The 22,464-nt window shown below is 43.0% G+C and overlaps 1 protein-coding gene across 4 annotated transcripts; it reads left to right on the top strand.

Moving 5' to 3' along the window:
- Window positions 1-1,285: 1,285 nt before the first annotated feature.
- Window positions 1,286-22,232, top strand: RGS20 (regulator of G protein signaling 20). Of its 4 annotated transcripts, none has more exons than XM_064653155.1 (5): window positions 1,286-1,369; window positions 14,662-14,810; window positions 18,820-18,906; window positions 19,732-19,966; window positions 21,184-22,232. In XM_064653155.1, exons 2-5 carry the CDS (start codon window positions 14,665-14,667, stop codon window positions 21,370-21,372), a joined length of 657 nt encoding a protein of 218 aa, XP_064509225.1. In that variant the 5' UTR covers window positions 1,286-1,369; window positions 14,662-14,664; the 3' UTR covers window positions 21,373-22,232. The 4 variants fall into 4 exon arrangements, with proteins under 4 accessions (XP_064509225.1, XP_064509207.1, XP_064509198.1 ...); XM_064653137.1 differs by lacking the exon at window positions 1,286-1,369 and adding an exon at window positions 1,712-1,854; XM_064653128.1 differs by lacking the exon at window positions 1,286-1,369 and adding an exon at window positions 1,928-2,710.
- Window positions 22,233-22,464: the final 232 nt, after the last annotated feature.

The following is a 22,464-nucleotide window of genomic DNA, read 5'->3' as shown; positions in this document are numbered from 1 at the left end:
GCTGCTAAGCAACAGCAAACTCTCCTTCTGTGCAGGAATGGCAGCTTTCCCCGCTAGTCTCAGCTCTAACAAGCACCTTTCCCTGGCATCAATGGCACAAAAGCCGTGTTATCCCACTGAAGTAGCAGTGCCTTTGGCCTTCAAAGGCAGTGCCATCACTGTGGGAAGGACTTTTTTCACACTGTGCAGGCTTCAGTTCCTCCCTGTCTCTTTGATGTCTGGTTGTAGGCCAGAAATAGGGATGATGTTTTGGGAAGGGCTGGACCTTGACTGAAAAAATGAAGCCTTGAACAGGAAGAGGTAGAAATCACTGCTAGAAAAAAAGAGAGGCAGAGTCCACATGCTGGTGATTTCTGACAGTTCCTACTCAGCTAGGGCTCGTGGTCTAGCAAGGCGGGTTCCGCTCAGCAGGACAGTGACACTCAGCAAAGAAGGGCAAGGTTACGCTGCCCTGCCGCCTGCAGAGCGGGGCGGGCTCGCTGAGCTGCCCGGCCACTGCGGGAGGTGGAGGGGAAGGGTCAGGACCCTGGACAGGGCCGGGCGGCCGTGGCTCTGCTCCGCTCCCATTCCCGCCACTTCGCCCACCTGCCGCCGCCACAGCTCCGTCCGTCGTTTGCGGTTGGTTTTTTGAGTGGGGATTTTTTTTGGAGGTGCTCTTTTCGCGTAGATAGTAAGTGGCCGACATATTCCCCATGCTCCTCTGGCACTATGGCCAGCCCCTACCCCCAGAGCACTGGCTGGGTAGGAGAGGTCTCCTCTGGCCCTCACCTAAAGGGCCGGCTCAGAAAAGTTAAAAAGACAGAGCGTGCATGCAGGGCGTGCGGAGGTAGGCGGTGGGGGTTCAAGGCTGCTGCCCCTCCACCCCTCGGATTAGCACCTCGGTGGACGGGCTCTGCTGGGCTGTGCAGGGTCCCTGCTTTTTCCCCCCCCCGGGTGATGCTCACTTTGTGTTTCTCTCTCTCTCTCTCTCTCTTCCCGCCCCGTCACCCCGCTCCCACACCTCCCCCGCACGCTGCAGACTCCGAGGCCTGCCAGGCCCCTCGTCCCGCTGTCAGCTCTGCTCTCCAGTCCCTTCCTGCGGCCGCAGCTCCCCGCCCGCCGGCCCTGCCCGCGCTTCGTCTCCGCGCCTCGTCGAGACGCGCCGGGGCCCCACTTCTGCCCCTCGTGCTTGGCGGCGCTGCTGGCCGGGCCCGGGGCCCGCTGCCCGCTCGCCGCGCTGCTGCGGGGCCGCTGGGCTGAGCCGCCGCCGGCCTCCGCCCCGGCCCCGCCGCCGCCGCTCAGCCGCCTCCCCTCGGAGCGCCGGAGATGCCCGGCGTGCCACGGAGCCGAGCCGCCGCAGCCCTGCGCTGCCTCCGAGCCTCCCGGCGCCGTGAGTACCGCTCCTGGGGCCGCATCTGCCCCTTCCTTCTCCTCCTCCTACTCCCCGCGCCAAGGAAGCCGCTGTCCGCCCACGTGTCCCAGCCGGCACTGGCGTGGGAGTCTCGGGGGCGCAGGGCGAGCTCCCGCGGCTCAGAGCCCCAGGCGCTACAGGCGAAGCTCGCTGCTCCCCATCTGCCATCCCCAGCGTTTCCCGGGTCCGCGGGCTCCAGCGAGGCGGCTCCCGTGGCCGCCGTGCACCGCACCCGGTGCGCGGGCGGGAAGCGAACAGCCCAGACGGCAACCGGGAGTCCCGCTCCGAGAACCGGGAACGCGCAGAGCGTTCACGCATCGAATCAATCTGGGTTTCACGGGAAGACAGTGTCACTCTGCCCGTGGACGGCGGTGGCACTAGCCAGCCGCAGTCGTCCCGTTAACCCTTCTCCGGCAGACGGCATGTGGGACTGCCCGGGGAGTGGAGGCGGCGGATCGTTATCGGTGAGATAATCCCCAAAACGTGGCGGTGTTGGTAAGGGCGCCGCTGCCGAGAGGGCCGACCCGAAGGAGCGGGGTGAGCGCCGAGCCCAGCGGCCCGGGGCACTCCCCTTCCCCGGGGCCGCGCTGCGCGGCTGCCGCAGCCGGGTCACAGTTGCCCCGCTGGAACAGGAGAGCCAGCCCGGGAGAGCCCGGCGGCGGTGAGCTGTGAGCGGCTGGAAGGCAGAAGGCAGCAGGGGGATGGGAAGATATGTATCCCTGCAGACACTTAAAATGCGACTGTGTTCCAGCCCCGGGTTGATAAGCCCGGCTCTCCTGTAAGGCATCTGTATTGAAGCATCAGTACCAAGCCCCGAGGCGGCACCGCCGCCTCTCCAAACCCTTCCCACCCCTCCCCTCGGCGCACACACACACACACACGCGCACACACACACACACACACACACACACTCCATTCACACGCTCCCACGCCGGTCCCTCCAGCATTTCTCCAGGCGACGCCGGCCCCATGGCTCCCCCCGCGCCCTCCCCACTCCGCCGCCGCGGTGCGGGCGCTGCCGCGTTCAATCCCGTTGCAAACCGGCCCTGAGCCGTACGGCCCCCGCTGTTCGCCTCGCCGGGGGCGGCCCGGCGCAGCCCACCCCGTCGGGCCCTGCCGGGGCGGGGAGCGCGGGTTGCCGGCCTCGCTCTCTCCGGCTGCGGTCGCGGCAGCGGAGCCCACCCGCGGCCGGCACCGGGAGAGTCCGCGGGGACCGGGCGCATGCGTGGGGCCGGCGAGCCGCCGATCCGGGCCGCCCATCCCGCCGGGACCGGAGGGGAAGCGGGCGAGGACGCCCGTAGGGGTCCCGTCGCCGACACAGTAAGTAGCGCTCGGTGCCGCCCGGCGGTGACCGGGCACCTTGGTCCCGCGGGCCGGGCAGCCGCGGGCTCATCGCCGGCAGCCACGACCCCCGCGCTGCAGCTGGGTCCGATCCGGGTGCAGCGGGAAGGTACGGGACGGGACGGGCGGCGCTGCCGGCGGTGGCTCCAGTGGCCAAGGCGGGAGAGAGGCGGTGGCCGCACTCCCCGGGAGGAACCGGAGCGATCCGACGCAAAAGGCGCTTCTCCCATCTCTCAGAGGGTCGGGAGCTGCAAGACAAGAGCGCCTGGCGCTCGGGCTCGCCCCGCCCCGTCCCGTCCCGTCCCGTCCCTCCCCACGGGCTCCCGGCGCGGCTCCCACCGCGACCCCAGCGCAGAGCCCGGGTGGCACCCGGCTGACCGCGACTCCGGGAGCGGGGGCAGGACACCTCCCCAGGGCAGGATCGCACCTCGCACCCCGTCACCTCCCTAGCCTCAGCGCAGGTAACACCTTGGCTCGGCCCCCGGCCATGCTTTCAGGGGCCCTTCTGCCCCTCCTCACGAGTGCGACCGAAGATAAGGCAGCATCCGTCCCCCTGCGCCCGGCCGTGAAGGGAGTCCCGCAGTGCGTCCGATCTCGGGGCCCTGGGCTCCCCTGCGAAGTTGGAAAGATGAGCAGCAACAGGCGAGTGCTTCCATAGAGACTCTTCCAGTATTAGCCTGCCTCATAATGCATCCTCCTGGTAGAGAAAAAGCTCTTCCCGAGCTCTGTCATTAGGTAATGTCAGTGGGCAAGAAAAAGCAGGCAATGAAAACTGGACACAAATGCAGAAAGCGAAACAAGATTATCCTTGTACGTTCCAGTAAGAATTACAGTAATTTAATACTGATGAAATTTACTTGATGCAACTGTTCCATTATTTCATTTTTGCTGTTTTACATTTGCTGAAAAATGTAAAATCAAAACTTTTCATACTATACCATTGCTATGACGTAACAGTGAGGAGTCTCCTTGCACCTCTGTGCCCACTGCACAAACAGAACATCAGCACCAGACCCAGGGCTCTCCAGAGCTAAGTCCCAGTAATGCTAGTTACACCACTGCCGTACTATGGAACCGAGAACCAGTAACCACTGGTTCAACTAAATGGGCATCAGAATCAGTATCAGCTTGGACCTCAGTCCTAGTTGTGGTCAGTTTAAAATTAGGAGCATCTTTCTAAACTCAAAGCATGTTAAGACAACTGAATGTAAGACTAGCACTATGTTTTATAAAATGCTTAAAGGTGAGAGAACAGTTAGTTTATTTCCCCTTTAATTTCTTATCTACCCTTCACATCAATTCTTACTTTGATATCTTTACTCTGGGTCCCAAGCAGTTAACCATGGAAGCATCACCTCAGCTGTTACACACTTCTTTACCCCTTGGATAGAACAGTGGACATATCTCAGAGTGAGTAGTGATGTCTGATGGCTGAGCTTAAAGTACCAGAAAGGAGTTTTCAGAGTATAAGGTGCCTGTAGCTCTTGGAGTCACCGATGAACTTGAAATGTTTGAGCAACTACCAGTACTCAGTCACTTATGAAAGTTTATCTCATCTTTTTGTCACTCAGAAAAATGACAAAGGAGGCAGCAAGTCTTGGAAATACTCCAGAGATCTCCTGGCATAGAAGCAGCAGGGTTCTTAGCTAGATGTTCGTGACTCCCCACTTGCTGTTTGTAGGCATGTTTCAAAGCTTGTCAGAGCCAGGTGAAGCAAAGATGCCCATAAAGTGTCATGGCCAAAGTGAAGGTGTGCTAAGCCAAATTCTGATTTTACTTCAGCTTTAAATTGACTTTGGTAATACTCCTCCTGGTTGATACTGTGCTATTTGGCAGTACAGCTGAGCTCACAAGGCAGAGTGTCACTATGACTGTGCCTGCCCTGCCAGAGCAGCCAGATGCCAGCATAGTACAATCCGAAGTGAATCGCGACAATCGGAATCAATAGGAAACAGTATGTGAATCACCGTTTAATGCACTCCAGGGTGAGTCATCCCAATTCAAACCAGCTTTCAGACCAGTACAATGTCAGTCAGCTCCTCACACAGTTCAGTGTGAGTCAGATCTCAGCACCGAGTACAACATGAAATGAGTCACCAACTAATACAGCGCCATGTGCCTGCAGTACCCGGTGCGAGTTGTCAGAGCTTCTGTGTGATATGAGTCACTTCATAGTACAGTAAAATGGGCTTTTTGGAGACCATTCATAATTAAGCACAATGCAACCAAGCCCTCAGTAGGAGATGATGGGAGTGAGCAGAGTAATCTGCTACATGCAGCAATTTCACTGCGTAGTAGAAAGGTTTGTAAAATATTAGGATGAATGATTTTTTTTTTTTTAAAGCAAGATACATAAAAATAACCAGAAGCAGATACTTCCTCTGACATCAGAGCCAGCCAAATCAGGGTTGAAGCCATGCTAAAACTCCCAACACTGGAGAAGCCTGGGGTTTTTTTTGTTTGTTTTTGCTTCTGAGAGAGCTGATCAGGCAGTGTGACTGACATACATCCAATGAGGCTGACTCCAGCTGCCATAGAAGACAAGGAAAGGGATGCCAAGAGCCTGTGCTGTGCAGAGGAGAAGGACTTGACACTGATTTAACTTAATTGTAGTTTGCAATGACCTAGTTTGTGAAGGGACTCGGCCTGGGACAAAGTTATATCTATACTTATATTCATACTGCTCCACTGTCATAGCATCCGCATAATCAGCTGGACTGGAACAACAGGTTGCTTTTTCTATGCAGCTGGTAAAGAATTCTCTCATGTCTTTCCCATATTACAGAAGAAATAATGACAGACAGTGACCCTGCTAACTACATGTTAGAATAATATTTTCAATGAAGTCTCTTGTGATAAAATCCAAAGGAAAGCAATTCTTTATCCAAAGGAGATACAGGGCATCGCTCTAAAGAAAAAAAAAAAACAAACAACAAAACAAAACCAAAACCAAAACAAAAAAAACCCTACCCCACAAAAATCTCACTGAAACCTCAAGTAACTAGGTTTCTTAACAAGAAAGTCAGATTTTAGAGAACGACTTCAGTGCAGGAAGTTTTTTGCAGACAGTGGGCTGATGTAGTGGCCAACTGGGCAGCACTGAATGCCAAAGAAAAAGGAGAAGAGGTCTCAGCTATTGGTAGAAAAATGCCTCAGTTGGAGGTGACTAATCAAGGCACCATTACCTGTTACTATGTGGGTGTGATACACTTTCAGACATTCAGACATTCCCTTTGAAATGTAAAGTGATGTTTTAACCTGGATAGATGAACTCGGCTCCTCTGAGCTGCTGCTTCTCTGGAAAAATAAATTAGGTGAAACAGGTAAAGGCACTCAATTTCTGGACATTTGACATAAAAGCATCCCAGAATTGTTAGTTAAACTCATAGAAGGATAACACTTTTGCAAGTTTATCCACTTAAGCGTTTGACAGACTTGGGCACAGCAATGACACAAAAAGCTAGTTTATTCCATGTGGTTGCCAGTCTCCTTTCTGATAACCTCTGTCTTGCACTTACAAACTCTCAACCATCTCAGTCATCTCACCACAATGTGCCAAATCTCCAGTAATAGAAAATAACTTTCGAAGAGCTCTTGCTCTCAAGAAGCAATTCGACAACTACGCCTAAAGCATGTGCACATGTGTGGGTGAGTTCATTAACATATATTAGAATTCTTCTCTATCTAAAATAGCACACTGCTTGATGCAGAAAGCCTGCTTGTCACATTTGTCAATGAAGAGGAAGCAGCATGAGCATCGAGTTTCCTGTTCATACTTCAGCTGACAATAAACTGCCACAGGCTTCAGTGGGAGTATGTTGCAGCCCCACATATATCTGAATTGTTAAAATATAGATTCAGAGATTTACCTGGGGCTTGGCCCCAGCTGCAAGTCTCTTATGACATTAGTAGATAAGGACAGAATCTCTTCTCTTCCAACTCACTGATTATCATTGCTGGGAGGGTCTGAAGACAAAGCAGTAATTGTGAGAGTTACATAACCTTACCTAAAGCTCAGTGACACCAATAAGTGGTTTCCATTGCTTTAATGGAGTTTGGATCAGGCCTGAAGTATTTACTGAAAAACAATTGCACTATATGATCCACAGCTGTGCAGTCACTCCAAGTGGCTGTCAGCTAGCGTTATAGCACAGGGCTTCTCAGGCTGTGGAGTTACTGTGAAAGCTTCATGTTGTGGCCATGCAAATCAGCCCTGAGGACAAGTTAAAAGCTTGCACACCTGTCTGATTGTAACATGTACAAGAAGGAAACATTATGTCTAAGTAATTATGTTTAAGTAATAGAATCTTTGCACTTTGAGCTGAGAAAATGTCATTGTGCTCTAGCATAAAATGTGGATAAAAGTATAAAGTTTTGACTACAATCTTCTGCTTATTCTTGTGTTTGGTTTTTTTTTTTTTAATTTATCTGATTTTTTTTTTTAAATTTGACATTTGTGGCTTAGATTTTAAATATTCCTTCTTTGGGAATGTTATGTTCTTGTAACCCACCTTTCTGCTGAGAGATTAGCAAATACTATAAATGTTACAACTAAGCCAGATATCATCTAAGGTGTTTTTAAACAGGGAAATAATTTTCACTCCTGACCTTTACACTCCTTTGTGTTTATAAGGTTACATACAGAAATGCTTCATAATCTGAATGTTAGATAGGCATGCTTTGGAATGGAAAAGGTATGACAGACATACTTATTTCACCACTTCAACACTACTCTTAAGGCATACAGTAGTTTTTCCACTATTGTCAAAAGTAGTGTTTCAGATGCTTTCTTAAATCCTTGGACTTTTTTGATTACTTATTAGCATTCAACAATATGAGCATCTACTTTTTTATATGATTCATAGATGCTACCTTGCTGGATAAGAAGCAAGAACATGTGCCATTAATTTTCCTCTATTTTTGTTTCATTGTTCTTTAGGGACAATTTTATAATGGACTAAATTTGTTATTATCATTGCATAGAGAAGGACATCTCTTTCCCTGGGAGATACAGAAACTCCGAACCTAGGCATCTGCATAGATGCTACATTAGATTGACTTGGAACAGTGAACCAACTGGAGGCAAGCTGATCAACGCAACTACTCCGTCCTCATTTAAGGGTTTGACTTATTGGTGCTTTCCATGCAGAATGGGGACAGTTCTGTGGATTCCTCCAGGCAGGACCTGCTGTGTCTAGACAAGTTTCTTTATGTTTCAAGGTGCTGATTAACATCTAGGGTAGAGACTCCGAGGCTACAAAATCAGTCCAATTCTGCATAGATTGCAGGTAGTCAGAGGAGACTTGCAAGTAGCCAGTCACTTGTATGTAGTCAGAAGAAACGTCTTGCAGATGGAGAAATGACCATGTAGGACAGATCTGTGTACACAATTCAGGTAGATAGAAGATGTTTTGTATGTAGCTCAGGATAATCGCTAGGGATGGACTATGTGTGTGCTGGAGCAGCCCCAAGGAGCATGAGACAGCTGGATGTAACTGCACAGTAACTCATGAGTCAGTCTCATCTGCTCCAGCCAACACCACCACTACGAGGACCTTTGCAACTGGAACTCCTCTTGCCAACTGGACACTGACTGACTGTCCTGTTCAAGGACTTGATTCCTCACAGTGATGCAATATTAGCAAAATCACACCCCATTGACCACCCAAGAATCATCAGATTTAGCCCTTCCCTATCCATATGGACCAGAAAGCAATATTTTTTCTATTAAAATTATGGCTACCCAAGCCCTCAGCAAGCAGACATGGGTGTCTTTGAGAGTGCTGTCATTACTTTGGGCAGTCAAACTGATAACTGAACACAGAGATAACATTTCATGTTATACCCAGCTTTTGGCTAAAACTGTTCCCAGGCTGGGTTCAAACAGAGCATGAGATGGTAGAGGTCGAAGTGCTTTGGTTAAAGGTATCTCACCTCATTCCATAAGGAGTCTAAAAGTACTTTTGGATTCCTTAGTAAACATGAACAAGATAGAGGTCTATCTCCAGTTTTCTAATCCTCTATGTTTTCTTCTCTAACCCATTTTCAAACAAGGCATGTAGCTGCTCCAGATGGTGGGGACAGAGAAGACAGATTCCAGGTCTCAAAGTGCAGAGAACATCCAGCACAGAGGGTTCTCATACAATTTGTTCATGCTCATAGCACCTTCTGAGAGGTCTGGAAATCTGAGAGGATAAAGGAGGTACAGGCTGTTTAGAGCAGTGAAATTTCCAGTTTGGTGTGAAGGAGATAATCTAGAGAGAGACAATATTTGATTGGCTTATTCTTTCTCAGTGAAGCAAATTTTAGGTTATGGACCTCTCTTTAGCACAGCAACCTAGTAAGGGAGTTAAAGGTAATAGGCAATTAAACACAAACAAGAGACCAGGGGGCATCCAAGGTTTAGGAATGCCAAGTGTATTAGTGGACAAAATGTCACAAAATAGGTTGCTGAAACTGTCCATTCGGGCTCAGAGGTAAGTTCTGCTGCTAGACCTTCCTCACTTACCTTGAAGCAGCAATATAACCTTGCCTCAGTCCTAATGAGGGAAAGCACTAGAGCTCAGTGTGACTACTCAAGTGACTTAAAACCCCCCAGAAAACCAAAGAATCAAAACCCAAACAAAAGCAGAGCAGTGATTTGAGTTTGAACCTAAGGGGTGTTGATGTTCCTGAACTTGCAAGGATCTCAAGAACAGCATCTCATAGGTCTGTATCTCTAACTATTTAAATAAATGTATTTAGGAATCTAAACATAATTAAACTACCTTAAAAGAAATAAAAATATCCACCCCTAAAATTTATTTTATAGTTGAAACAAGACTTCTCTTAAAGAATAAATGCAAAATTGTTCAAAGAGAGCAGAAACAAAGAACAATAGTTCATGCACAGTGATACACATCGACTCTCTGCATTCCCTTAGTAAGATAGAAAAAGTCACTTTCAGTGATTGTAACCAACTGTTTAAATGCATTCAGGAAGCAGAAGGAAGATTCTTTATTAAAAAAAAAAAATCTACAGATTTTGAAGAAAGGCATTTCAGATAATTCAGAACACCTCTGCTTACCACCATGTGGTGTTAAGTCCAACCCAAGATATGAAGTCGCTTTTCCCTGCAGCATAAATACGAGTACCAGATCAGATCCTCAGCTGGTATCTGGTATAAATTCCCTTGTCTTCACTGACCATAGGGAAGTGATACAATTTTTCAGCAGCTGAAAAATGTTATTTTTCAGGCACATACATGAAATTAGCATTAATGCACACTATATGTAATTAGCATTAATACTTCAAAATTGAATGAATAAAAACTAGGATAGAATTTCCTCTCACCACGACAAGATCTTGGTGTTCCAAAGAATACATCCTCCTTGTTGATGGACATACTTATATTTGATTGGCAAGAGAAAGGAAACAGAAAATACTTAATACTGGTCAATAAAAAATCCATTTAAAACTAAATACCAATTGCATGGCAGGCAAACTGAAAACCTTAGAAAGAACATCTCCACCTTGGTTTTTATCTCCAGAGTGTCAGCTGACCAAATAAGCAACTGTCCTGGGAGGCTGCTGTGACAACAAGTTATATTTACCAACTGCCACTTTCAAAGTGCACATCTGCTAATAAGGTGATAGAAGAATATTTGCACTCAGTCTACTGGGGTAAAAAAAAAAACAAACGACCTCAATTCCCACAGATCCACAAGTCAGTCAAGCAATTGTTCAAACTGTTGGCTAGTGTGGCTTGTACTATGAAGAAGTAAGACATTTTGTTAATTCCTACAAATAATATTCACTGGAGTAACTGATAAATCTACTAGCCATTGCTCCACACAGCAAAACGCACAACAGTAATTTAAGCAGTTGCCTGGCAAGGCTCATTATACAGCTATGGTGGTTTCACTAAGAAGTAGCAAAGTGTGATGGAAAACTTCCATGTCCCATAGTGACATTCTGGATATACTAGAAGTAGCAGAAAGACATGTATATACATTAAAAAAGGCTTTTCTGTTTGTGTCTCACTCATGGCTCTGTCATTAACTCACTGCATCTCAGACAACTTGCTTCATCTCTATGACCTTTTTCCGTACACCTTCCAAGATCATTATACTTCCCTGTGTACAGTCATAATCTGATAGCCTTAATACTTTTTAAGGTACTTTCCTTTGAAAATGAATCCTTAAATGACTTACATAAACTCAGTGTCTGTGCCTTTGCCTCTATTCCAGGCAAGGAGCAGCTTATGTAAAAGCAAAAGCAGCAGACAGGGAGCTGTATCACCACGCACAGCTGCAAAATTGCAGGGTTTGGGCTTCACTGGTTTACCTTTTCCTTTTTTTTTTCTTAAATTACATTTTTTTTTCTTTTTTTTTTCTGAAAAGCAGAGAAATCTAGAAAGCCAGTGTCATCATCATGGCTAGGCTTCGTGAACGAAGATTTGGGAAGGCTCTACCCACATTTGTTACAAGCGCGTTAGTGACTAAAAAGGCCAATACGAGATAGACATGTCTGGTTGCAAAAGGCACAGCAGAAAGACTCCTTAGGAGATATATTCTGCAAGACACGATTCTTTCTGTGTTGTCTTTTCTCCTCAAGGGTGATCCTGTGTGCTTTCTCAAAAGCATCAGCAACGTTAAAGGTAGTGTGTCTCCAGACCTCCCGATTGGAGGCCAGAGTAGACCAGTTATGGTGATCAATATGGCCAAGGCTGAGATGTTGTTTCAGGCAGCCCTTGTATCTTCTCTTCGGGGCTCCTCTCTTGCGGCAGCCGGTGGCAAGTTCACCATACAGCAAGATCTTAGGGAGGCGGTGGTCCTTCATCCTTGAGACGTGCCCTGCCCAACACAGCTGTGTTCTCAGCAACGTGGCCTCAATACTTGTGATTGCTGCTTGTTCTAGAACAGATGTGTTGGTCACATAATCTGACCAGTGAATATCCATAAATATAGATAAGAAAATCTGACATAACTTAGGCAAAGACTACGTCTTACTGTGCATTCGGGCCTCATGTCTGGCATTACAAAAGTGTACAATTCAATTATACATTTGCAACAAGTCACGCTGCAAACATGGGGGTCAACTTTATTTTGCAATTCTGGTTAGAGGATGAAAACCCCCCCACACTTGATGCAACATATCCGCTTCTCCCGCAGATTAATCACTCTTACGTGGCCAACGGAGCTGGTCCATGTAGAAAGGTGTATATAGAGCAACATGGTTGATGACAGAGCCAGAGCTGCATTTGAAAAATAAAAAAGATAACAGCAGGGAAGAATGAAGTTTAAAAACTTCAGGGAAGAATGACGGTTCTGTGAACCTGAACCAGCTTGACATGGTTTTGTCCTAAGGGTCTTAATACTATTTGAGCAAAAGGAGTTTCTACAACTCTGTAATAACCTGCACCACTGCTCAGCTCTCTTGCCATTGAGATTAGGTTGTGCCCAGGCTAACTTATTATTTATCTCTGAATGAAACAGAGGGCAACAGAACATCATAAGCTTCTACTGATCAGAAGTTCAATACATTTTCCAGTTCCCCTTTCTAAATTAACAACACAAACTCCTACAATTCTTCTGCACCAGTCATAGTTAGATGCTCTATGATTCAGAAGTGAAACAAAGCCATGATGCTGCTGGGCAGTTTTTGCCATGCAGCTACTTACGTATTCTTCCATGTCATTAAAGATGTCAAAGAAAATTCTGAAGAACCACCTAAAATGGTAACAATGGATCCAGAAAGATCTCTTGAATTAAGTCATGATGGAACAAGGCAGGGAGGAAGAGTGTATTCTTCCTATTTTCCCCATCTATACATTTATCTTTGGGAAAAAGCAGACAACAGGAACAAAATTTTCTACTCAGATCACTATTAGTTCAATTGACATATGAATTAGAGATATGAATGAGTGACCTACCTACATAAAACATCTCAAAAGTAAGAGTGTATGGATTAGGCTATATAAACAGCACATCTGAATCCAAGTTACATTTTTCTAATCAATAATAATTGTTTACTGTTCAAAACAGCTTGAAATAGTGTTAGATATATTATTCTTCCAATAATGCTTTATTATACTAACACTTTCTAATTGAAATTGTGAAAAGGCTCTATTTTAAAAAGTATAGGTATCTGGAAGGAAATTAATACTAAAGAGTTTCATTCTATTCCTGTGAATCTGAAACTCTGAAAGAAAGAAATTTGAATCTACAAATTCATTCTACATTTCACATTTACTCTTCCACATTTTGAAACAAGAAATGTTGAGGGGATGGGAAGCTATGTTCTTTTTGTGATTTTCTATTTCTGGTCATTTAGGTATTGCTTGTCAGTTAGGTCTACAGAGTTTCAAAATGGTTTATAATTTCTATCTGTATATGGGTTACAATTTCTATCTGTATTGTTGTTCTTGTATTTTATTCCTCCTGAAAAACAGGTGCATCTTCTGCTCACCATGTCATGTTTTTTTCTCTTGGGAGAGTAGGTGGTTCTCACAAATATAAAAACTGCTAAGCTCTATAAGACAGAAAGAAATTCAGCATTAAAAAAATCCAGTAGCCAAAGTGCAGCAAAATGTAATGCTGCACTCTGCTAAAATAACCTCCTTTCTTCTCCTGACACTTCTATCGAGTACATGACAACGTCTGTACATTTCCCCTCAAGTTACAACAACAGTATTTCCTAAACTTGGCTGAACATCTTAGAAAGGAAGGCAACTTTTAACCCCCCAGTATTCATTTCATTAGATTCAAGTCTGATACTAAATTATCAATTTAAAAAAGAACTCAAAATTGGTAGCAGCTAATTTTAATTCCCCTACAACCACTATGGCCTAAAAAGGTTTAGCAACCTGAAACAAACCTACACACAAAAGGATCTCGTGACACAGGAGGATGACTAGTTATATTATGTATTCAAAAGTCAAATACAAATAAAATGAAGAAAGACATACTCATTTTTGTACAAGCTGGCATTTCATCTATAAAAGACATCTGTCACTTACATATGGCACAACCCTCAGCATAACAGGGAGAGCATTATTAAGTGCTGTAGAGCAAATATGAAACTCAAAGATAGGTCAGAAAGGGACAGGGACTTTAAGGGAACTTCATTTCACCAACACCAATTCTCTGCATAATCCGCAAAATGCAGGCTCCAAAAAGGTTTCCTAGAACAGTGCAAAAAACCAAACAGTGTTTCACACTGTCTTCAGTTGGGGGTCAACCAAAATACTGTAATTATTATCATCTATTTGTGTGTTTTCTCCTCATATTCACAGAAGCACTCGATTCCTTCTTGAGAAAAAAATGTTTTTAAAAACTGTGGCAGTCAGACCTACAATGGACAAGTGAGCACTAGCACTTCCCCCTTTGCTACAGCGGCAACCAGCAGGTTCGAGACATCCTCAATACTCAACAAAGACCAGATTTTCAGGAGAGCTCAGGTGTCTCACTCAAGCATCATTAAGTCTGTGCATTGGCTAATCGAGTGTAAGAAAAAGAGATAAAAAAGAAATAAAAAAAGAGGCCCTAACTCCCTCTATTCTTTACCATTTTCTTTAGGATTGGCCTCGAAGTCAAAACCTCAGGAAATACTTTTCAAGTCTTTGGCTTATATACCACTGTGCCAAGAGATCTTCAAGACCCCTCACTTGTATGTTTTGTTCTCTGCATCACCACTCCCTTCTCATTGTATTCCCACCCATGTGCAGAAATCATTAGCCCTTTGCCTTCCATCACAGCACTTAAATGAGTGAGTCTTCCAGTGGATTCAACACTTAAGGGCTTCCATGGGGGAAAATCAGGTGTTTAGCTTTTCAGTTCCTTTGGAGCTGTGGCCTCCAGCATTTCTTGGTAAGACTTCTAAAGCAAACAAAAGAAAAAAAAAGAAGAGAGAGAGATTTCTTACTTCCCCACTCTTTTGCTGTCTTGCAGCCCATGGGATCAGAGAGGACGGAGATGCGCAAACGGCAGATGTCTACGACCCAGGACACCCCAAGTGCTGCACAGGCTCAGCTCAGCACAGGAAATCGAGGGTCCAATGCCTGCTGCTTTTGTTGGTGCTGTTGCTGCAGCTGCTCATGGTAACCCCTCTCCTTAAAACCTCTGGGGAACAGAATTGCAGGGAAGGAACACATATCTAGTGTATGGGACAACATAATCCAAACAAAACACCTGTGTAGCTCTGCAAATCTGGGACTGGGAGAGATGACTGTGCACAACCTTCTACTTCAGTCTACTCTCTCTTTGCCCTGCCATTGAAATAACAGATTTTTAAAAAAATATTTGCACAGTATCTCTGTTGTACTTTTGTTGTCAATACTGTGCAATGGAAGGTCTGTTTTGTGCAGGACTGGTTCTCCTCAGCATTGAGGTTCACCAAGGCTTCCACTAAAAACTGAAAGCAATACCAGAATGTATTGCAGCTTTAGATTTAGATTTGGGACTCAACAAGCAGCACTGAGGTTGTTAAATGGAGTTAGTAGAAGGTGGAACAATTTGTAGGTCAGAAAATGAATAACCAGGTGCCCAGCACTGTTCTTTTTCCCCTGAAGGCAACTGGATCTGTTGTCATTAATTAGTTCTGCCAACTCACGGCACCTGCAACTCATTTGAAGATAATCCTTGGGATCAGAGACTTAAACATTGTGGGTACTTGCTGAAGATCAGGAGTTAAGCAGAAATAATTCTGAAGAACTCCCATTACAGGGTGTTAAGGAAAAAAAATCTATCAGGTAATCAAAGCAAAAAAGGAGAAGGAATCACTTGATTCCTTAAATTAATGATGTGTTCACTTTCACTTTCTCACCAGCTCCTCTAGATCCAAGTGATTTCATTCAAAACTGCAGTAAATCTTTCCATACTTTATCTGTATCTGTTTAGTGGATGAGACCAGAACTTGCATTTAAATAAAGAAAAAGTCTTAAACAGCCATAGGAGTTCAACCAAAACACTGACAGCAAGCAGAGTGCATCTTATAAACTCACTATCCACCACTCGACCACTTCAGAACAAGCAAACCTGGCACTAGGGGAAAGGGAAGAAGTCATAAACAGACTTAGAGCCCACACTAGGAATCTATTCCACCAACTTTCTAACAGCACCTCGTGGCAAATGCTTTGGAGAACACCATTAGAAGGCAAGGGAAGAGCAGGCTGATTGTTTCTTTAGTATTGGTACTCAGCTCAGTAGAAGTCAAGACACCCAAAATTCTGCCCTCCCTAATTCAAACAGTGAATATTTTGCAAGGATAAAAGTTTGCTTGGAGAGGTTTTTTGCAAAATGCCCAGTACTCTGGCTTTGATCCTAAAAAGCTTTTCAGCAGGTGCTTAGAGGTAAACTAAGGCAGAATTTAAAGAGCTATTAAGTACTGTGCCTGTGCTGGATCAGAGTTTGCTACCTTGCAGAATGACGTCTATGTTAAAGCATCCCATACAAATTCCAGTGCCATCTCAACAGCTGTCCAGTGCAATTGCAAGTGGTTCAGTCCAGAGCTTCATTATACAAACATGTTTTTCCATAAAAGGAAAAAATAAGACACGTTTATCTAAGTCAGAGTACAAAAAATTTGCATTTTACCTTTTAAATTGTTGATAAAGTGCTTTTTTTTTGACATTTTACCTGATATTTTCCAGAATGCTCATTTTCTGTGCATGTCACTATTCAAACAATTCAAAGAAAGCAATTTACTCAATAGGGTGTGTGAAAGTACCCAAATTTCATGATGCTTAAAACTCCTATTTGCGTTTCAGAATCATCTGGGAAACCAATACAGGCTCCGAAACAGAGCAGCTTGTTTTAGCTTTAAAATAATTCCTGATTTTTTTTTTTTTGAGAACAATTGTTTTCTAGTAGCAAGAAATGCAAAACAAACCGTAATTAAGCTATTTATATTCCCTATTCATAGACCCTTTCCTCAAAATAGCCCATGCACTTGGAACAGAAAAATTATGAATAAGAATAAAAATAACAGTCTACATGAGTCATGCAGCTGAGCTGCTGAACATCCAATATTCAGCATACTCTTAATAGTAGATTTAGAATGAAGTTAAATGAGTTTCTCAGCTGGATGCTCAGAGCCTATGTTCATTCCTACAGCCAAAACTCAAGCCTCCAGGCTGTTACTCTTCCAGATCCTGAGAAGATGTAGTGTTGCACTAGTCTCTTTATTGTTTACATTTCTAGGGAAAAAAACCTGCCTGTAAGTAATTTTCTGAGACATGGTGTGTTCTCTTAGGGAAGCTTTTGTTATTTCTTTTGTCTTTTTCCCCTTTTGTGCATTATCCTATGAAGACTGTAATCCTTTCTATTGGATCTTGGTTCCCCTAAACCCAAAAATAGCTATGACAAGAATATCACTTCTTGTCTGTGTGTGAGGAGGAATACATAATATATTAGTTTATATATTCAAAAAAGGCCAGTAAAAAGGGTAGTAAATGCTTCAGACCTATATAACCCAAAAGAATAGAGAACTAGGTTTACTACTTACTTTTTTCTTTTTTTCTGGAAAGGTAAATTGAAATAGTTCATTGGTTTGAATGTATGGTTCAGATGTTGCTGAAAAAAACTGTTTGCAATATCTCCTCTCCAATAGGAAACCTTTCCTACCTCTTCAATGCATGGACTGCCCCGGCAAAGAAAAAAGCAGGTCTCTGCAAATTATGGACTAAGAGTAGGCAAAGCAGGATAAGGAGACACCTAGTAAACAGTAAGGGTGCAAAGAAGATTTAGCCAAGAGTTTAGAAGGCAAAAAGGGTAGAAAAATCAACCAGTTTAACACAAAATCTTATTAGAGATAAATGAGACTCTTAAGGATTAAGGTAACAAAACTTAGAACATCAGCATGGATGAAAGGTAAGATACAAATGAAGAAATTAAGTTTGATATTTATCAAATTATAACAACTGTGTTGCTTTATTTCAGCTGGAGAACCCATTTCATACAAATTACAGGGACCTTTTCTTCTTGATATATTTTAAGCAGCTTTACAGATTATATGAATGTCTGTGTGTATGCACATGCATTTTTCACTAAGTTATGAAGACCTAGATATACTGGAATGTAGTCTCCATTCCCTAAAAACAAAATGTATTTTCTCAAATCCAGTTTCAAATGAAAAAGAATCATTTACAACTACAAAAGAAATTTTTACAAACTCGAGCCATCTAAGCCAACATTTGATGAAAGCAGCACGATTTGACAGCTATCCTTCCATGGGACATTGCTAGTGATTGCAGCAAACTTTTTTTTTTTTTTTGGTAATGCTACAAACAAGTGCTTCCAGTCAGACATATTCAAAACAATATTCAGCAATGATAGATCCACTCTGTGCTCCAGGCCTCATTCACACTTTGAAGCATATACTAGAACTTTCTTAAAGCTGCAATCAATTACCACACAATCTGGCTATATCTACATCTTAACTCTGAAAGATGCTTACCTTTCCAACATCACATATGGAAGTCTCTAGCTTACTTAAAACTTATATCCAGCTTCTGAATTCTGGCTTTCTTGTAACATGGTATTACCACTCCAAACCAGAGTCTTGGCCCTCATTGTGCCCCATGGATATAAAAAAAAATAGCCAAGGAGGAAAAAAAACCCTAAATAAACAAATTCAAAACCACCTACCTTGGAATCTAACTCACATAAAACCAGTGCATCAAGTCTCACCTAAGTAAAAACAGTGCATTGAGCATATAGAGTATAATAAGCATCAACGGAGAATAGATTTGATATATAATAAAGGGTAGGCATGTATACATATAAATCCATATACATATATACTTGTGTATACACATATATAGGGAACTGGACCTGATGATTCTTACAGGTCCCTTACAATCTGAGATATTCTATGGACCTATGATCCCTCTGTAGAAAGTCTGTGTGATACAATATCTAAGAGCATTCAGCTACATTCAAGTTTGCCAGGTTTATACAACTATAAAATTAAGGTCAGAGTTTAACTATGGCTAACATGGCTGTCATTAGCTTCTGTCCTTTTAGCTTTTTTATTTATTTTTTTTTTAATATCTATGTTTAGCCTTTTTCTCTGCAAAGTTGTCTAAAATTTTGTTTGCTACCTTGCAGCCTTACTGTTAGAAATCAAGATGAAGAGAGAGCAAGGACAACATCTCACGAACTACAAGCAGAGGGTATTCCAAACTGTGAGGAAAGGTATGGTCTTTATTAAGTGTTCTGTCAAGCTAAAATGAAACAAACCCAACAAACCACACTAAGTCATTTCAGTGAATTACCTGAAACATGAAAATAACTATTATCTACTAGTCATCTGCTTTTTACCTCCAAAGGTCTGATCTATAATATTTTACCTTGTTTATACGCAGCATGTAACCACACGTAACTACTCTCATAACATGACAGATCAAAGCCAACACTGTAAACAGTCTCCCTTTTTTCTGAAATAATTTGAAAATACATCCTGTTCCCACCCAGCAACTATGTAATGAGGTTAACTAGCAGTGCTCAGCCTCACAAAAATAATAAATATAAAAAGGAGCTCAAGAGCTCCCAAGAGTTAAGCAACAATCTTCAGAATTGCTCGAACAGGTAAAACAACTGCAAAATGGTAATATACAGGTGGGTACCTTTTATAGTGTTTGAATCATTGCTTCTTTATATGGATTTTCATTCAATTTTAAACAATTTTTAACAACAACAAGGATTATTAGGTACAGAAAAAAATGCTTAGCTGTTGCAGGGGTACTTCTTTGTTGCAATTACTTCGAGCAGTAAACTGCAATTTCTGCATCAAAGCACTGGCAATCATCTGCATCAGAGCTTCTGATAAGCACGCTTTCCAAAAATATCTTATAAATGTATTTACTAGAGTTTGCACTTGGATAGTTCCAGTGAGGAATCAGAGCCCCAAGAACCTTATGATTTTGTTCCATTGTGATGGCACATACCTCCTCCCAACTACAAAAAGCTTGAGTAACAATCACTTATTTCTCTCTTCTTGTGCTCTTCTTCCTCCTCAAGCCCTGCTCCTACTCTTGAAGAAGTAAATGCCTGGGCTCAGTCATTTGACAAGTTGATGCTTACACCAGCTGGCAGAAATGCTTTTCGTGAATTTCTACGAACAGAATTCAGTGAGGAAAACATGCTTTTCTGGATGGCCTGTGAGGAACTAAAGCAAGAATCCAACAAAAGTGTCATTGAAGAAAAAGCAAGACTAATTTATGAAGATTATATTTCTATCCTTTCTCCAAAAGAGGTATATTACTTTTCCTAATACGTTCTTTGATGTTGCTTTGCACAGAAGTTCTAACTTGTTTAAGGCTACACCAGTACTCAGGGAGAACTTTTTTCACACCCTCCAAGTCCACTTCCATCAAGCAGAGATTTAGGGGAAGGAGGCACCCATCACTGAGGTGAAATGGTCAAAACTACTTTCACTGGTTGTAAGAAAGTGTGTCCTATGCTACCATGGCATGCTGACATGGAATTTTTAGTTTGAGGCACAAATACACAGATGATCGTGTTATCCTTGCTAAACTTAAATTTCATCTGTTGGACAAAGTTTCTTTTCTTGTTGCACTAGGAAGGTGGGTGCACACATCTCTCCAAAAGCACATTAACCACAAAGAAAGTGTTATTCGCAAATCGCTCGACGAGCAGCTGACAAAACATGCCATAGAACAAACACAACAACTTCCTGAAAAGTTTTAAAACTAACTTCGCTGTTAGCAAATATGTCAAGCTTAAAAGACACCTCTGTTCAGTTTGAACTGCCAAGCAGGCTGGAATTTTAAACCTTTCAATATCCTTGCAAAACTGCAACTTAATTGTTGTGGTGCAAGCTATACTTACGTACTTATAAAAATACTGTTTAAATCTAATCAGTCTGTTCTCGTAATACTAAAGTCTTTCTACAGACACTACAGCCTTGCAGAAAGAAAAAAATTACATTACTTGCATGTTGTATGGAATTATTACATAACCATACCTGTGGTTCACATCAATTCACCCTGCTTTTTAACAGGAATTTGATTAAGCAACAGCTTCCCAGGTTACATTTTCCGACTGCGTCATACTGCTTACTCCAAATTCAGTCTCTTTACAACAGCACTAACTCTCCAGGAAATGAACCATCACAAAAAATTACAAATCCTCTCTACCACAGAGCAGGAAGTTGGTCTGGAAATAACCTACCGGTCTCTAAGACTTCAGTAATAATGGGATTGCAGGCAGCCTTGTTCAAGTAAGGTACCTCAGTGAAGACATTTCTGTATCCATAGTCAAGATATTACTACTTCCAAATTTTAACACATTCAATTTTGCCTAAGTATATTTATCAGTTTTTACACTCTTGGAAGACATCAGCTGAAATGGTTAAAAAAAGATAGCTTTTTCAACCCATAAAAGAAACCTAAAACCCCATCTGTACTATTCACCACTATTATTTACATGACTTTCTATTTTAATACACAGGTCAGCCTGGACTCCAGAGTAAGAGAAGTGATTAACCGAAATATGCTGGAACCCTCACAACACACCTTTGATGACGCACAGCTTCAAATCTATACCTTAATGCACAGAGACTCTTACCCACGGTTTATGAACTCTGCTATTTATAAGGACTTGCTTCGGTCCTTATCTGAAAAACCCGCTGAAGCATAGAATTTATTCTGAAATGTATTTGTTTTAAAACAAATGGAACTCTGGGCTACACAAATCCACAGGGAATTTAGAATTAATCAGATATCCACCTGAAAATAACTCAGGCAAGTTTTACTACAGACTGAATTATTTAAATCCGCACTGACAGGCTCTGTCACAATCAGCTAAATATGGTTTCTGATCAAATTCAGTGTTATTTTCCAAAAGGGGATGAACACAATGAAGAGAAAGTGTTGTTCAAAAATGCAGTATTTTTTCAAACACAGCACACAACTCGGAAGCAAAATTGTTACAATGTGTGTCTGAGGTACAAACGCCAACTGAGCATGAAAACTAAAATTAATTTTTAGTGCAGTGTTAGAATTGTCTTGAAAACCAAATCAGTTGCCCCATCCACACTGTGACCCAAGTTAAAAATATTACTGTCGATACTGTGGTACTTACTCCAGGCAATGCCATCATACCTGGCATAGGTACACTCCACTTGTTTTGGTATAAATAATACGTACATGGTGTGCTAACGGAAATCAGCACAGCAATCTCAAGTTTACGAAAGTTGCTGGTTGAAATAATGCTGCCTATATAAAAAAAAAAAATCTTTTGCTGAAGAGTTATTATTTTACTACTAAAATCTGCTGAAAGCATTAAGTTCTTATTGTTGATGTTTATAAAGTTAAATTATTTACTTCAGAGGAAGACGTGTCTGGGCATTCCAATTCCAAAATAAAGCACAAGAATTGTCACATATTCTTCTTTTCCCTCAGTAGGTATATGTAAAATCCTTCACTACTCACTCCCAAGAGGATGGCAGTATCAGCCATCTTGGTTTTGTACATATTAAACTCCCCCATTACCTGACAGATCTTGTAAGGTTTCTATTACAGACACACACACAATTTAATTAATAAAAGCAGGAAGCTTGAACTATTGTGTTCTGACACAGCACTATTTCAGACTGTCTGACAGCACCAGCTCTATCCAGTAATAAACCATGTTCATTTACTAGTATCCCCAAAGCATTACACTTGATTTCTCGTCATATCTCTAAACCATTAATCACAGGAAGTACCAGGAAGAGAGTAAGTTGAATCC

This window comes from Pseudopipra pipra, chromosome 1, assembly GCF_036250125.1.
Source record: "Pseudopipra pipra isolate bDixPip1 chromosome 1, bDixPip1.hap1, whole genome shotgun sequence".
Taxonomy (NCBI): domain Eukaryota; kingdom Metazoa; phylum Chordata; class Aves; order Passeriformes; family Pipridae; genus Pseudopipra; species Pseudopipra pipra.
The sequence above is the reverse complement of the archived record's forward strand: the minus strand, read 5'-3'. Positions and strand labels throughout refer to the sequence as shown.

What these genes read in the sequence shown, in the direction of transcription:
- RGS20 (XM_064653128.1), top strand. Translation starts at nt 2,612, where the DNA reads ATGCGTGGGGCCGGCGAGCCGCCGATCCGGGCCGCCCATCCCGCCGGG. An exon ending in ATTCCAAACTGTGAGGAAAG is followed by an intron (nt 18,907 to 19,731) that starts GTATGGTCTTTA and finishes TTCCTCCTCAAG; the next exon opens with CCCTGCTCCTACTCTTGAAG. An exon ending in CTATCCTTTCTCCAAAAGAG is followed by an intron (nt 19,967 to 21,183) that starts GTATATTACTTT and finishes TTTAATACACAG; the next exon opens with GTCAGCCTGGACTCCAGAGT.